General features: G+C 48.9%; 1 protein-coding gene across 1 annotated transcript; it reads left to right on the top strand.

Annotated features, from left to right (window-relative positions):
• Positions 1 to 2,581: 2,581 nt before the first annotated feature.
• On the top strand, positions 2,582 to 15,974 carry RTRAF (RNA transcription, translation and transport factor). Its single transcript, XM_051621185.1, has 8 exons — positions 2,582 to 2,710; positions 4,390 to 4,514; positions 6,125 to 6,224; positions 7,422 to 7,508; positions 8,757 to 8,845; positions 11,533 to 11,601; positions 14,942 to 14,990; positions 15,620 to 15,974. The coding sequence occupies exons 1-8, from the start codon at positions 2,650 to 2,652 to the stop codon at positions 15,772 to 15,774; spliced, it is 735 nt and encodes a 244-aa protein (XP_051477145.1). The 5' UTR covers positions 2,582 to 2,649; the 3' UTR covers positions 15,775 to 15,974.
• The last annotated feature ends 7 nt before the right edge of the window (positions 15,975 to 15,981 follow it).

Here is a 15,981-nt window from a genome sequence, read left to right as displayed (position 1 = left end):
CTCCAGGTGCTGCTCAGCCATTCCCACACCTCCCTGCTTCTCCTCCATTTCCAAGGTTGGCTTGGATTCATCCTCACCTCCCTGGGCTCCAGCTCCAGAGCGGTGGCACCGCCGAGCCGGCAGCATCTGCTGTGCTGGAGGAGGTGTGGAGCAGCCAGGGAAACCTAAGGGAGATGTTGCTCCCTGCCCACCCCGACGCTGGCACGAGGCCCTGTATGGCTCGTTAATGGGAATAAACCCATTTGCACTAATTGCCTTCATTAGCTGCAAGCCCATCAGATAGACAGCATGTGGGGGGGGAGAGAAGAGGAGGAGAGGAGAGGAGAGGAGAGATTTCAGTTGGAAGGGACCCACAACAATCATCTAGTCCAACTGCCTGATCACTGCAGGGCTGACCAAAAATTAAAGCCATCCCCTCCCTGCAGCTCCTGGGGATGGCTTTGCCCTGTGGGACTGGCAGAAGGGCTCAGATCCACCAGGGAAGGGGAAGATGCTCAAAACCAGGGTGAAAGGGTTAGGAAAATCCAGGTTAGGAAGGGTGAGGGCTTAGTCCTGAAGGCAGAAGTGGAGGGAAGGGTGGAGAGCCCCATCCTGCCGCTGGCACAGGACCATGCTGGCCATATCAGTGACCCCGTACCTAAAGAGAGGTTTCACTACCCCATCGCTGGTCAGTCTTGCTGGGGTGGACAATGTGTGTCCCTGGCCTCACTTAATCCACTGCAGGAACAACCCAGCGTGGGAGAGGAATGGTCATGGTATCATTTGGTCACAGGCTGGTTTGGGTTGCAGATCTCATCTAAATCTTCCCTCTTTCAGCTTGAAACCATCCCCCTCTGCCCTTGTCCCAAGCCCCTCCCCAGCTTTCCTGGAGCTCCTTCAGGCACTGGAAGGTGCTCTAAGGTCTCCCTGGAGCCTTCTCTTCTCCAGGCTGAACACCCCAGCTCTCCCAGCCTGTCTCCAGATCAGAGCTGCTCCAGCCCTGGGATCATCTCCATGGCCTCCTCTGGCCTCTCTCCAGGAGCTCCATGTCCTTCTGATGCTGGGGTCTCCAGAACTGACCCCAGCCCTGCAGGGGGGTCTCAGCAGAGCAGAGCAGAGGGGACAATCCCCTCCCTGGCCCTGCTGCCCACGCTGCTGGGGATGCAGCCCAGGACACGGGTGGGCTCTGGGCTCCAGCCACGGTGCCAGTTCGTGTTGAGCTTCTCATCACCCAACACCCTCGAGTCCTTCCCCTCAGGGCTGCTCTGCATCCATGCTCTGCCCAGCCTGCTGCTTCCCGGGAGGATGGTGGAGCTCCAGGGGCGGATCCATGTGAGACCGGGATGATTCCTGCCTGGAAAGATGATAAAAATGTCCTGGGGGGCACCAGGCCCCACAGCACCGTTCATGGGGGGCACAGGGGGGACCCCAGGGCCAGCCCCAAGAGCCAGCAGAGATGGGGGGTGTGGGCCCCAGCTTGATGTGGGGGGCACTGGGCTGGGACCCCCAGGCCTCCCTGCTCCTCAGGGGGTCCTGGGGGGCTGTGGGGCAGGTAGGGTGGGGGGAGGCCATGGGGAGCCCACAGCCCGGCACGCAGCTCTGCACAGTGCTCCCCAGTACGGCCCAGTACTCCCCAGCACACCCCACTGCTCTGCAGTATAGCCCAGTGCTCCCTAGTACAACCCAGTGCTCCCCAGTATACCCCAGTACAGCCCAGTGCTTCCCTGTAAATCCTAGTACTCTCCAGTACATCGTAGTGCTCCCTCCCCCGTACAGCCCAGTGCTTCCCAGTACACTTTAATGCTTTTCAGTACCCCCCAGTGTTGTCCAGTACCCCCAGTGCCCACAGTACCCCCACTGCTCCCCAGTACCTCCCAGTGTTCCCCAGCACCCCCAGTGTTCCCCAGTAACCCCAGTACCTCCCAGTGCTCCCCAGTACCTCCGAGTGACCCAAGTACCTCCTAGTGCCCCAAGTACCCCCCAGTGCCCCCAGTACCCCTAGTGCCCCCAGTACCCTCCAGTGTTCCCCAGTGCCTGCAGTACCCCCAGTGCCCCCAGTACCTCACAGTGTTCCCCAGTACCCCCAATGCCCCCAGCACCTCCCAGTGCCCCAAGTACCCCCCAGTGCCCCCAGCAACCCCAGTGCCCCCAGTAACCCCAGTACCCCCCAGTGTTCTCCAGTACCTCCAGTGTTCCCCAGTACCCCCAGTACCCCCACTACCCCCCAGTGCCCCCAGTACCTCCCAGTACCTCCCAGTGCTCCCCAGTACCCCTAGTGCCCCCAGTGTTCCCCAGTAACCCAAGTGCCCCCAGTGTTCCCCAGTGCCCCCCAGTGTCCCCAGCACCTCCCAGTACCTCCCAGTGCTCCCCAGTACCCCCAGTCTCCCCCCACCAACACCTCCTCCCCCGGCCACGCCCCCTCCCTAAGCCCCGCCTCCTTACCAAGCCCCTCCCCCTCCCCAAGCCCCTCCCCCTCCCTATGCCCCGCCCCCCCCTCGCGTCACCCCGCCGGGCCGCGGGGCCGCTTCCTCTCCCGGCAGTCCGTCCCGCCGCTCTGATTGGCGGGCGGGGCTGCCGCTCGGCGGGCGCTGGCCAATGGGCGTGCGTGGCGCGGGGCGCTGGGCGGGGCGCGGGGCGGGGCGGCAGGCCGGGCCGGGCCGCAGCGGCGCCATGTTCCGCCGCAAGCTCTCGGCGCTCGACTACCACAACCCGGCGGGGTTCAACTGCAGGGGTGAGCAGCCGGGGCGGGGGGCAGCCCCGCGGGGCCGCCACTTCGACCGTCCCCGCCTTCCAGCCCCTCTCCTCCCGTGCACGGGCCTCCAGCCCCCCCCGCTCAGGGCCTCTTCCCGTTCGGCCCCTCCTGCCCTCGCCCCCAGGGGAGGCCCCGGGGAGGGAGGGGGAGGCCGGAGGGCTCTGCTGGGCCCTGAGCCTTCGTGCAGCTCGGGGCTCAGGGCTTCGGCTGCGCTCCGCTGGCGGGGGGGGGCAGCGGGAGCTCCCGCTGGGAAAACCGGGACTCGGGAAAGCGGGGAGGGAGACGGCTGGTAGGGACAGGGCGAAGGGGAGCGGTTTCAGGCTGGGAGAGGAGAGGTGTGGGTTGCGTCTGAGGAAGAAACTCTTCCCTGTGAGGGGGGTGAGACCCTGGCCCAGGTTGCCCAGGGAAGCTGTGGCTGCCCCATCCCTGGCAGTGTCGAAGGGCAGGTTGGATGGGGCTTGGAGCAGCCTGGGCTGGTGGGAGGTGTCCCTGCCCATGCAGGGGGTTGGGACTAGATAATCTTTTAAGATTCCTCCCAACCCAAACCAGTCTGGGATTCTATGATTAGAGCTCTTTTCTAACACACTGATAGTAACAATGCTTCACTATTTCATTTTTACATACACAACTTTTTCTCTTGCTTGAAGCAGCTCTCTATCGAACATATTTAGCCAGTGTGATCGATTCTTAAGCTTCAGCTCATTTTTTTTAATGCCTCTTTGTTTTTTCCCTCAGTGCCTCTGGTACACTCACTTCTCTTCAAGAGGCATTGCCTGCTGGCAGCTTCTTCTGTTGTCAGTTTTAAATTCCCAATAGCTAACATTCCTTTTATGTTTAAAGCTTCATTTTGTCAGTGTAGAAATTTTAAAAGGTGTTCCTGACCTGTGTTGTGACCATGTGTCTGTGTCTTACAACACATTTGATAGAAGCAGGGCACTTGCATCCCTTGGGACACACTAGAGAAGCACAAGTATCATTCTTGTCCCTGATGGGCACAAATGGTGTATTTGCCCATCTCTGAGATGCAGGAGGATGTTAAACTCATTAACTCAAGATATGAAAGTTCATCCAAAGCTAAAATATCACAGCTGGTGGTATTTGTGTCCAGAAAGGAATTCTGAGACTGAAGGGCAGGTGCAGCCTGCTTTGGCCAGTAGGAATGTCTTTGTTTGGATCAAGGTCTTTGTGTTGTGGAATTGCAGCTCCCAAATAATGACATGTTGGGTCAACAGCCAAGAACAGTTGAGTCAACAGTGAAGGGAGAAAATGTCTTGGCACAGTCACCAGTGGTGTGTGGTGCTCTGGGGAAGGGACAGGGGGTTCCTGCTCTGTGCCACATGTTTGTCCTGAGAGCAGAGGTAGGAACTGAACTCCTCTGTCATCATCTCACCTTTCCTTCTTATCTTAGTAAGTTATAACTATATTCCCAATAAAAGCAAGACTGTTGGTTGATGCCTTTTAGTGCAGTCAGTCAACATCACCAATAAGTGACTTGAAAAATAGTCAAGATTGAGTTTTGATCCTGGAATACAGGATTTTACTCTTAGAGGTGTCTTTCTTTGTGGTAAAATATGAAACCTCCAGTGTTTGTTGGTCTGAATGGGAATTTTGCCCTTAAGATACTGGTTAATCCTTGGCTTGTTTACATCTCCTGACAGATGAAACAGAATTCAGAAACTTTATTGTTTGGCTCGAAGACCAGAAAATCAGACACTACAAGATTGAAGACCGAGGGAATTTAAGGAACATACACAGTGATGACTGGCCCAAGTCATTTGAAAAGGTATCTTCTTGTTTCAAGCCCTGTGTGGAATCAGAAAGATGTCTTATGTAAAAATGACAGTTAAGAGCTGCTGTAGATGTTGAGTGTAAATGAATATTTGTCCTGCCTTTGAATTTTTACATTTTTAGGAATTTAAATGTGTTATTGAAGCCAAACTGTAGGGGTTATTAAGATGGCAGGACTTTTTTTGCACACAGTTTTCCCCTCAGCTGTGGTTTTGTAATCCATCCTAATTTGTGGCTTTGCCTGATTTGATTCAGCTCTTGAAGGAGGAAGGAAATTGGCTACAAATAAACAGCTTTTTCTGCATTAATGATTCTTATGTACCAAAAGGCAAACAGATTAGGTTAATGCACTCGTAGGCTTTGTGAGCATGTGGAAGAGACACTGCAGCTCATCTCTGCACCTCCTGTTATTCCAGAGCTGTTTTTCCATGGTTGTAGCAAGGCATGGAAAGCAGCTGTTGCTCTGTCAGTGATCTCCTGTGTGCTCATGAGCTTTCTGAGTCACCACAGGGCTGTTAAGCTTTCCCTCTTGGTTCCCATTTCCTTTCTCTCCAGACAGCCCTGTGAAGGGCTGGGAATGCTGCTCTGCAATGCTCAGTGTCTGTTCAACTCACCTTTTCCCCCCTGGCACCTCTGGCTTTGCTCTCTGCCCAGGAGCTGCAGTGCTGATGCTTTTTTGGGGGAGCCTAAATCACTCTTACAGAATCTCTGGCTGTTGTAGTATCTTTCTTGACTTGGCCAGACTGTCCTTCCATGTCCCTGCCCTGGGAGCCCTGCTTCCTTGTGCTCTCCAGCCCCTGGACCCCTGTCCCTCCAGTGCTGGTGCTGCTGGAGTAGAGGCTGTGTGGCACTTCTCCCCCTCCAGCAGCACCTCACTGTACCCTGAGCTTTGGCACTCTTGGCAGCAGGTTGGGCTGGGGGCTGTGTTCTGCCTTCAGAAGAGCAGAGATGGTGTCCCAGCCATGTTTTGTCCTTGCCCACTGTCCCTAAGAAAGGGATCATGACTTCTGCTGCCTCTCAGAATCCTCTGGTCTCAGTACTGGGAAAGCCTTTGATGGCACCATTCCTGCTTTAGCTGGGAAGTTTTTGCTGTAATTTGTTCTCTGTGCTTTCCCTGGCCTCCTCTTACTGTGTAACACAAACTGAGCAAAGGAAGGGCTGGTTTGGTTTCCCTGTTTGCAGTCTGACCATGAATAAGTTGTGGCTGCCCCATCCCTGGAAGTGTTGAAGGGCAGGTTGGATGGGGCTTGGAGCAACCTGGGCTGGTGGGAGGTGTCCCTGCCCATGCAGGGGGTTGGAGCTGGATGGTCTTTAGGGTCACTTCCCACCCAAACCAGTCTAGGATTCCATGATAAATATTTTTCATAATATTAATTAAAAAGCAGATGCCATTTCTAAATGGCAGATGGTGAATTGGAGCTCTCTAAAATGTCCCAGATGGATCAGATGCCACAGCAGGACATTTCAGAGGGATGTTCCTTGTTAGGAACCATCTCCTAACGATTCTAAAGTTTGTGGGAAAGTGACTGTTTACAGAAGGAGTCTGTGCTCCTGGCTGATTGGTACAGGTCAACAACATCTGTGTGTGTTCTCCTCTCCCTGCAGTACATGAAGGATGTGAATTGTCCTTTCAAAATCCAAGAAAGACAAGAAACAGTGGATTGGCTTCTGGGCTTGGCAGTGAGGCTGGAGTATGGAGACAACGGTAGGAGTGAGTTTTGTACTTCAGAACAACAGGGAAGCATGGCTTGATTTAATGTTATGCAGTATCTGTCCAATTCAGACAATGCCTAAAGCACACACATTGTTTCCTTTCATTCCATCTCCTTGGTTTTGCAGCATGTTGGGATGTGAACTGCTCCTCTGCAGCACAGCTCCCATGGGACAGTGCAGCAGCATAGTTGCATTTATTACTTTATTTCTGGATATAGCAAAGCCCACTTACGTATTTATACCCTTCTCCCTCTGGGATTGCCTTTATTAGAACTTATCCTAAAGTGTATTAACTGCATTTCCTTTAGAACTACATTTATTCAAAGAAGTTATTCTTAGACCCTTGTTTCACAGGGATTAGATCCTGAACCCTTGGGAACTGGGGCAAGGTTATGGAAAACGTGGAGTTAAATCTCCACAGTCAGCAGCAGTTTCTTCTCTTTGGAGTGAGGCTGCAGATACAAATGTAATTACTGGTGGAAAACATCATGATAGCTCAAGTGTGGTTTTCCATTACCCTTAATTCCTGCAGGGCTGAGCTCTAGGTAGGATACAAATACTTGGAATCTGTAGAGCTGGTTCTCAGTCCCTCATGGTGGAGGAAGTGAGCTGCTTGTGACTCAGGGTTATGTGAGAGTGGAGGACCCAGGAGGCCCCATCCTCAAAAGGCTTGAAAAGCCCCTCTGGGGCAGGTAGATGGGTGCTGCAGCCTATAAAACAAAGCCTTCACTGGGGATGTTTTACTCTCTGGGCAGAACCAATGTCAGCCTGTAGTTCTGGAGCCCTGGCTGAGACAGAGAGACAGTGATGGCTGAGCAGGGGGGTTGTGAAAGTGCTGGAGCTGCAAGGTGCAGCTTCTTCAGCCTTCTGGGAGGGGGAAGACTGCAGGAGAGCCTCCATGGAGAGCGTAGTGCCCTACATAAGCCTGGAGCATGCTCTGATGCTGCTCTGGGGTAGCACATGAGCTCTCTGCAGAGGGGAGCTTTAGGGTAGCTCACTGAAATGGTGACCTTTGGAGACCATAGTCAGGAGCTCCAGAACATCAGCAGTTAAGCCCAGGAGCCTCTTGGGCACTTACCACACCCCAAAAAATGCAGCTCTAGCAAACTACAGCTTGGTGCTAAAATGTTAACTAGGTATTTGTGTCATTATCTCTAATGATATTCCTGTTTGCTTCTGAATTTAACAGCTGATAAGTATAAGGATTCTACCCCCGATGGTGCTAAGAATGCTGACAACACAGCAAAAAATGCAGAACCCCTGATTAACTTGGATGGTAAGTGTGCAGCAGCCTACTCTGCAGATGCATCACATGTGAATGTCTTCCATGGCCTGTTCTTCAGATTTTGATTGAGTGTCATACTGTGATACTTAGGACTTTCAAAACCCCCTTTTATATCATAGAACCATAGAATGGGTAGGCACACCTCCCACCAGCCCAGGCTGCTCCAAGCCCCATCCAACCTGCCCTTCAACACTGCCAGGGATGGGGCAGCCACAGCTTCCCTGGGCAGCCTGTTCCAAAAAAAGCTTGAGGAGTGTGAGGGCTACAAATTCTTTACTGCTGGCTCTCACTGCCTCTCTGTGAATGGTGTTTGGAGAGTTACTTGGGGTTGTCTGCACTTGCCTGCATTCCTGGAAGGAAGGATCAACTCCATGTGAATCCCAGGTGTCTGGATGTGCATGGATGCAGAGCTTTTCCCGTTTGGAAAAAGGGGAAGAGCAGGGGGGGGCAGAAACTTTCCCAGAGGCTTGCTCAGATATTAATGAATTGAGAGAGCTCTTATCAGGCAGTGAGGAAGCAGGTGAAGGGTATTTACCTTGACAGCTTTGCAGAGAGCTCCAGAAAACATCAGTACTTCCTATGGGTTAGGGTGAAATAGCAAGATACCTTTTGACTATAGACTACTGTATATTTTTTAAAAACCAAGCTAAGGAGACATGATGGCAGACTGTTTACTTCAGCACTCTCGCTTATTAAATACTGGCTCAGCCTTCCCCAGCTGCACCTCCCATCATGATTTTAATTCTTTGGACTGCTAGGCACATTCACAATAAACGGAAGTGATGGAAAATAGCTGCTCAAATTAGCCCTAAATCCCTCAAGTCTTCTCTCATGGCTCCTGCTACAAAAAGACAGCTAGGAATTGGTCCTGCCCTCACCCAGCAGGCACAGCTCTGCTCTGCAGTGATAGAGGGCTTTATAAAAGAGAGTACCTTGGTGTCATGGGCTTCATTTTTAAAGGCTTAGTGCAGGTTTCCTGTGCAGTAGGATGCATGCCATGCTTCTGGCATGGAAAATGACCCTGTTTGGGTTGGAGTGATGTTCTGCAACCTGGTTATGAAACCTCCTGCACGCTTGGATGGCTTTGTAGCCAGCCAGAATGCTTGCTCACTGCTGTGTATCTGTGGCCTTGCCCATCCTTGAGGGCAGTCTGCTACTGTGGAGCCAGGAAGCCAGTTCTGTCTTCTGGAGCCAGTTAAACCAGCATATATTTTTAATGATTATGATGATTTTTTCCAGTGAATAATCCTGATTTCAAGGCTGGAGTGATGGCTTTAGCTAATCTCCTTCAGATTCAGAGACACGATGATTACTTGGTAATGCTTAAGGTGAGTTTCCCAGTTTTCACAGCCCCTTTCTGCCTTCTTTTCCCCAGTGCCTGGTATGTGTGTAATAGCTTGTGGTGCAGAGTCACTGGTAATGATGATTTTTTAAGCAAAAAAAAGAGTAAAGCTCATCCTGTATGTGCCTTTTCAAGCAGGTAAGAACACAGAATAGAAATCATGGAAATGAATGGAAAGCGATGCAAAGGATGTTTAAAACAAACATCCTAGTGAGGAGCCACAATTAAATGCTTCATTCTTCTCCTTTTGCTCCTGCTTACTCCTTGTCATTACTGAAGTCAGTTTAAATTAGTCTTGAAAACCAATCATGGCTTTTAAATGCAGTTCATTAATTTTCAAAAGCATCTTTTTTGTGTGTGTGATAAAATGTGTAATTTAATGGTGGAACTCAGTAGTTACCTGTAAATTTGGGGTTGGAGCTGTGCTGTCTCTTTGAAGTACTGTGTTTACTGAGACTGGAGCAATCCTGAGTTACCACTTGTCATAGCATAGAAATAAATTTAGTTTTGTTTTGCACCAAAATAAACTCTGAAATAAAGATAAGGTCCATCCTTTACAAGTGCTGTGGTATTTGCTGAGTTTATTTTGGAGAAACTTAACTGAGTATTGAAGTTGATACAGTGTTGGCCTGCAGTTACCCCAACAACCACTTTTTCATCCTCCCCAGTATGGTACCCTCCTTTGCCTTCCCAAAATAGCTTTTGATCCCTTCATCAATCTTTAAAGAGTGGTGGAGAGCTCGTATGTCCATCCCCTACCAAAAAAAACCCAACCCTGAACTCCACAAAAAACTGTGCAAAGGGATATCAGGGAGTGAGAGAAGGGAATGATGGAATCATAGAATGGTTCTGGTTGGAAGGGACCTTAAAGATCATCAGGTTCCAACCCCCCTGCCGTGAGCAGGGACACCTCCCACGAGACCAGGCTGCACAAGCCTCATCCAACCTGCCCTTGAGCACCTCCAGGGAGGGGACATCAACAGCCTCTCTGGGCAACCTGTTCCAGTGCCTTCCTACCCTCATAGGGGGGAAGAATTTCCTCCTGATGTCTGACCTAAATTTCCCCTCTTGCAGTTTAAAACCATTACCCCTGCCCTCTCTGGTGAAAAGCCCCTCCCCAGCTTTCTTGTAGCCCCTTCAGATACTGGAAAACCTGTGAATGGTGATGCTGAGGATCTGCAGCATGAGCTCAGCCCTTATCAGGCTGAGCTCCTTCAGGTCTTCCCACAGGATTGTCTCCAGGCTTGCATATGTTATCTGGGTTTATGTAATTTGGTACTAAAACCTCCAAGGGAAAGCGGAATGTGTTTCCTGCATAAATGTAGGTACATTTCTGTCACCATTTCCACATTTCTCCTCTCACTTTTCAGACACAAGTGGTTGGGCAAAACCACCAGCCCGAGTTGTCTGACTTTTAAGAATAGGTTCCTGCAGGTTCATGTTACATGAGCAGCAGCAGCTCTTGGTTTTCAGGGTTTGGTGGTGGTAGAATGTGTCAGTGGAACCCTTAATTCTGCACCACATGAAGCAGGTCTGCAGTGTGCGTGTGGAGAAGCTATTATCCCTATTTCCAGCTTGGAAACTCTGGAATGGCTGCTTAGGGAAGGCCAAGGGTGCAAGCACGTCCCAGGCATCTGGGCAGAGTCAGCGGAGAGATACTTGGAGTCCTGTTTTATTAATTAAAATCTGGCAAGTTGATCAGAAAGCATCTGTATAACCCAGTTGGATTTCCTTTTTCTAATGCAAAAGGCACTCAAAATTCTTTCATGCGGGGTCTGGTTTCCCTGCTGGAATTTCAAATCCTCATCAGACACTTCTGTCCAGGCTGCTCCCTTCGGTTTGAAGGATTTCTGGTATCGCCTCAACCTTCATCATGACCAAAACCGGGAGAAATCTTTGGGGGAGAAACACGAAGCAGTAAAAGTGTTTCTGTCACATTTGGCTGCTCCTCAGGGAATGTCTGAGGAATGTGTTTGACAGGCCCAGTTCTCCATGCTGGAAGTCTGCCTGCATGGTGTTCCTTCCGTTATTTTAGAGGCATTTACAGGCGTAGGTATCGGTTGCTGATGGCTCCGATGCGGTTTCACACTGTCTGCTGGAGCCAGTAAAAACAGATGAGCAGCAGGATTGTGAACATTAAGACTCTTCTTGTTCCTGTGTCTAAAAATATGTCCTTTCTGCTCTCGGTCTTTTAAAAATCTGGGTGGGGAGCCTTGCTCCAGGGTTTGCTGCATGTTGGAAGATGGTTCAGCAGCTACCAAAAGATACTGGTGGCAGGTTTTCCTTCCGGAAGAACTGCATTGCAGTTGTAGAAAAATGGTGCTGCTGCTTTGGGGTTGTGATCAGCTCGTTTTGGGCATTGCAGGCTTTCCTGACTGATCCTGGTACTTTGCAATTTTTGGCCCAGTAGTGGCTGAAATTAATATCATGTCCTTGTGTCTTCTGGTTAAGCTGCCTTCCCACAGCCCAAGAAACTACACCCGTGTAAGACAACTCAAAGATGAGTCCTATTTGAAAAGGTTTAAAGTCTGAAAGAGTTTTCCAAAAAAGCTTTTCACAAAACTCTGGGTTTGAGGTTATGCTGGGTTATGATGTTGGCTCCTTTTCCCTTGCAATTGCTGAGAAATACATCCAGACACAAACTGATGAGTGTTGCCTTCATGTCTTTCCCAGGCAATCCGCATTTTGGTTCAGGAGCGCTTGACGCAGGATGCCATCGCCAAGGCCAGTCAGTCCAAGGAGGTTTGTATACACACTGCAGGGGTCTGGGGCTAATTGTTCCATATCAAGTCAAGAAGTGTCGGTGTAAATATCTGCCATCTCCAGATAAACCACTTCTGTTTCAATATTTCACTTTGGAGGGTGGTGGAAATTTGCTTCATCTTCACAGTCCTGATTCTCACAGGCCCAGAGGATTATGGAGAGTGTTTTTGTTTCTGTTGAATAGAAATACACATACCTGTATGATATATCATGGAAACAGCTGTTTTCTGTCCTATTAGCTGGAGGCTTACCCTTACTGCTCAGTGCATGAGTAGAAATGTATGACCTGGCTTTTCCTTGGAATTGGCAGTGTTGGCTGGATAAGCAGGTTGAAACATTCCTTGTATGGAGCGTTTTGCTTCTAGATACATCTCCTATGTGTTGATGTTGGACATCCAACTCCTCTCTCCCCCCCCTTCCCCAGAAAGAATCAGTGAAGGAAACTTCTGAGACTTAAACCCCAGATTTTGCGGAATTATTTTCTAACCTCAGTCTGTCTGTGTGGAAGATGTTCCAGGGGATGACTGTGGTTTCTCAGGTTGTCATTTCTTAAATGTCTCAGTTCTCCTGCTCTTCTTTCCAGCATGTTGCACAGCAGCTGCTGGCATGGGGGCTGGGCACAGCCAGGAAAAGCCACCTCCCTCCCCTTGCAGGTGCACATGGGGATGTGTCCTTTCTAAAGCCACTGGATCTGCTCAAGTAACCCAAGTCCCTTCATCTCTTCTGGCAGCTGCTCAGAATGGTCCATGTTTTATTTATGATCACAACACGAGTCCTGGTGTTTACTGAGAGGCAATCCAGGTGCTCTGAGTTGCAGTGCAGTAATTGCCAGAAGAGCTAGAACATCAAATCAAAGCTTTGGTCTCAAATAGCCAAAAAACTGTTAAAAAGAGCAGGAAAATATGAAAGCAGCTGAGGGTGCTGCAGCCATTTTTGGTCTGTAACTAATGTTAATTAAAAGCTGCTTTTAGTTATTGTTTACAGAGTTGCACAGCTGATGTACAGGGCTCAAAAATGAGGTTTTCTGTGAGTTTGGCACGAGTAGCTTTGTTGAGGAACAGAATTTTAGTCATGGTGGAGAATTCTTTGTACTTGATAGGTACTCAGAGCATGGTCAGGTCTGAGGTTGAAATGTCACTGGGTCACTGAAGGTGATACGTGTCACTGGGAGTGTATTGTCACTAGGAATGCTAAATTTCAAGTGAGGTGGAGAAAAGGCAGGGGCTTGGAGGCAGGAAAAGGGCTTTATCTGTGCCAGCAGCAATCTTCAACATCATCATGTACCAGGTCTTAAAGGCAGAGGGGATATCTGGGTCACAGGGTAGAAGGAGAAGAAAAATAAACCTCTGCTGCTGATTTTGGCTGGCTTGTTAGTGGTGAAATTACTGGGCAGTGACACTTTGTATGTGAAGCCTTGTCCCTGGAAACAGGTTATAAATGTCTGGCTGTTGCATGACTGGCAACTTTATATACACAATGTCACGAGCCACATTCTTGGCAGTATCATGACAGGGTGAGGGAAAGATAAAATAGAGAAATACTCCGTGGCTGAAGGATAGGTGTGAATGCTGAGCACTCTCACACTGATGTGCTTGTGCTTTAAATGTACCAAATAAAACTAGATGTATCTTCTTGTCACAGTACAGTTTTCAAGAGAAGATGTGACACTTGTTTAGGTGGTGTTTGGAATGGCTGGCGAGTCAGTGCACTGGGTGTCTAGACAGGATTCAGATCTACACTGACAGACTCAGAGCCTGTCCTGAGCTTTCCTTTCTTCATGAGTGTATCTGAGGTAGGATTAATTCCCACAAACACCCTTCAGGATCACTTTAAGGATACTCCTGGAGGCCATACCCTGGGTCATGTTTAAACCCTCAACAAAGTGGGTTCCATTTTCCCCCCACTCTGAAATCTGGGAATTATTTTTTTTTCCTCCCACTCCCAGCAAATCTGGTTTTGCTGTCAACACTTCCACAGTTCCAGGGGAAGTGGCTGAGGTGGTCAGGCCCATTCCAAGTGTTTGGTGCAGCAGCTATAAATTAAATCTTTTAGGGACTGAGGCTGAGAAAGGAAGTCAGCTGTGTGTTAATGGATGGAAAGATGCTCCTCACTTTTCTCCCTGTTTGAAGCTGCTGTGCAAATGACCATGGGCCTGTTGTAGTTGCAGCAGCAGTGGGTGCCTGTACAGCCCAGCTCCTGCTACAGTCAGCTTGAAGTGACATTCTTAACCACAAGCTATTTAAATTTCAACAATGCAGATGTCTTTTAAGATGGCAGTTGAGCATCCATTTTACTGGAAAGGCCCTGGGAAAGAAAACTGTGTTGAAAATGGGACATTAGAGTTCGTTTCAGTCAGCATTTTGTATTTAGTTTGCATGGTTTTGATCAGCTAAGCATTTTTGACATGGATAGCAAAGGCTTGAAAAAGAAATCCTCACTATTTAGAAGGTTTACAACCCCATCATTGTGGAAACTAATGGTATTGAACCCGGATGTTTTTGTCTTGCCAAATGCAAACATGCCAGATCCACTGCTGGAAAAAAGTTCCATGGGTACTGAAAGCAAATTAGAAGATTTAGATTGTTTAAATCTAGTATCATGTGCTTGTTGAAACATGGTGGGGGATTGTTTAGCCTGACCACTTCTCTGCAGCTGGAGAGGGCAAAGGCAAGAGAGCCCTGCTTATAAATGACCACTCATCAAACCTCTCCTTGTGCTGTCCTGGTAGAGGAAGTGTTTAGAAAAATCAAATGTTTAGCTTTATTCCTAAGCTTAACACTTGAGAAAATGCTTCTGAGGATGTTGGAGGTTGGGAGTTCAGTGCTTGAGAAGTTCACTTGCTTACAGGGCATATATTTATATTTTTTATAACTCTTCCCTCAGACTGGCCAGTGCTTGGAGACCTGGCAGCTGTGGGAAGGCAAATGGTTTCTGAGAGGGAAGAGTTTGTGCCTGCTTTTAGTTTGGGGGGGGGGGTAGGGATGTTGCTGAGTGTTCTCTGGCAGTGCTGTTGTTGGCCTTTTAAGGATTGAATGTGGGCAGTGTGTGTATCCAATGGGCTTCACTTGACAAGTAGGGATTATTAAGCATGAAGCTTTGTCTTTATTAATGCTCTGGGGCTGATGTTTCAGGACACAAAAGACACTGGTGTGATCAGGCAGGATGACTTTTTGAAGCCATCACAGGTGTCTGTATAAGCCAATCCTCCTCTCCTCCAGAAGAGTTTTACCTGGGGTAGTGCTTGATTTTATTTTCCAAAAAAAAATGCAAAATGACATTTCTAATTACATTTGAACATGTTTTGTTTTTCTTTTCAAAGGGTTTGCCTGTAGCTTTAGAAAAGCACATTCTTGGTTTTGACACAGGAGGTAAGCAGTTCTCTTAAGGTAACTTTTTTAACTGGTGGAGTTTGCCTTTGACCAAGCACATTACTGTCAGCTAGGCAGCTCGTGTGTACAGTAACAAAGCCTGTAGTGGAAAGAATTGCTCCCTCCCAGCTTGTTATTTACGAGCACTCCAGTGCGTTTTGTTTTGGAACAGAAAAGCATAAATCTTAGCCCTGGAATATGTTGTTTCAGGGTAATGTTTAAATAACGGCTTTTAACAGCAGCCCTGCTTGCAGGCGGGAGGAATGCGTCTTGTCATGTCCTCCTGTAAATCTTGCTGCTACCAGCAGAGGCCCTCTGTGCTTCTGCCTGGGCTTCAGCTGCCTGATTTACCTAAAATCTCATCGGAGCAGTGCGAGGTGGCATGGCCTGACAGATAATTTTTTAAGGCACTGACAAGTGACCTGGTTCTCTGCTGCCTTCGCTTTTGCCCCAAGTTCCTCCTCAGAATGCTTCCTCCTGATCCCACTTGGCTGTGGATTCCTGTCCCTCTCCAGCAGCAGGGAATGTCATTTCCTCTTTCAAGCAGGAGAACCACTTAGATTAAGCTTTTAAGACCTTCATGTCAGATGAAAGCATTCATGTGCCTTCTCTTTCTGCAACCCACCCAGATGCTGTCCTCAATGAAGCTGCCCAGATCCTCCGACTGCTGCATATAGAGGAGCTCCGAGAGCTGCAGACAAAAATTAATGAAGCCATCGTAGCAGTTCAGGCCATTATTGCTGATCCCAAGACTGACCACAGATTGGGAAAAGTTGGGAGATGAGCAGATAAAAGCTTTTAGTCTCTTGTGTACTTAGTACAATTAGGAACTACGTACAACCCTGCACAAGTCTGGCATGCAGTGTGAAATTGTCTTATTTTACTGTTTTGAAAGAAAACAGGAAATTGAATTCTGACTCCTAATGAATTCTCTTTTTTTTTTTTTTTTCCTTTAAATAAATGAAGTTGGGGAAAATAGACAAATTGTTCT

The sequence above is a fragment of the Apus apus genome, chromosome 5 (assembly GCF_020740795.1).
Source record: "Apus apus isolate bApuApu2 chromosome 5, bApuApu2.pri.cur, whole genome shotgun sequence".
Lineage (NCBI taxonomy): Eukaryota > Metazoa > Chordata > Aves > Apodiformes > Apodidae > Apus > Apus apus.
The sequence above is the reverse complement of the archived record's forward strand: the minus strand, read 5'-3'. Positions and strand labels throughout refer to the sequence as shown.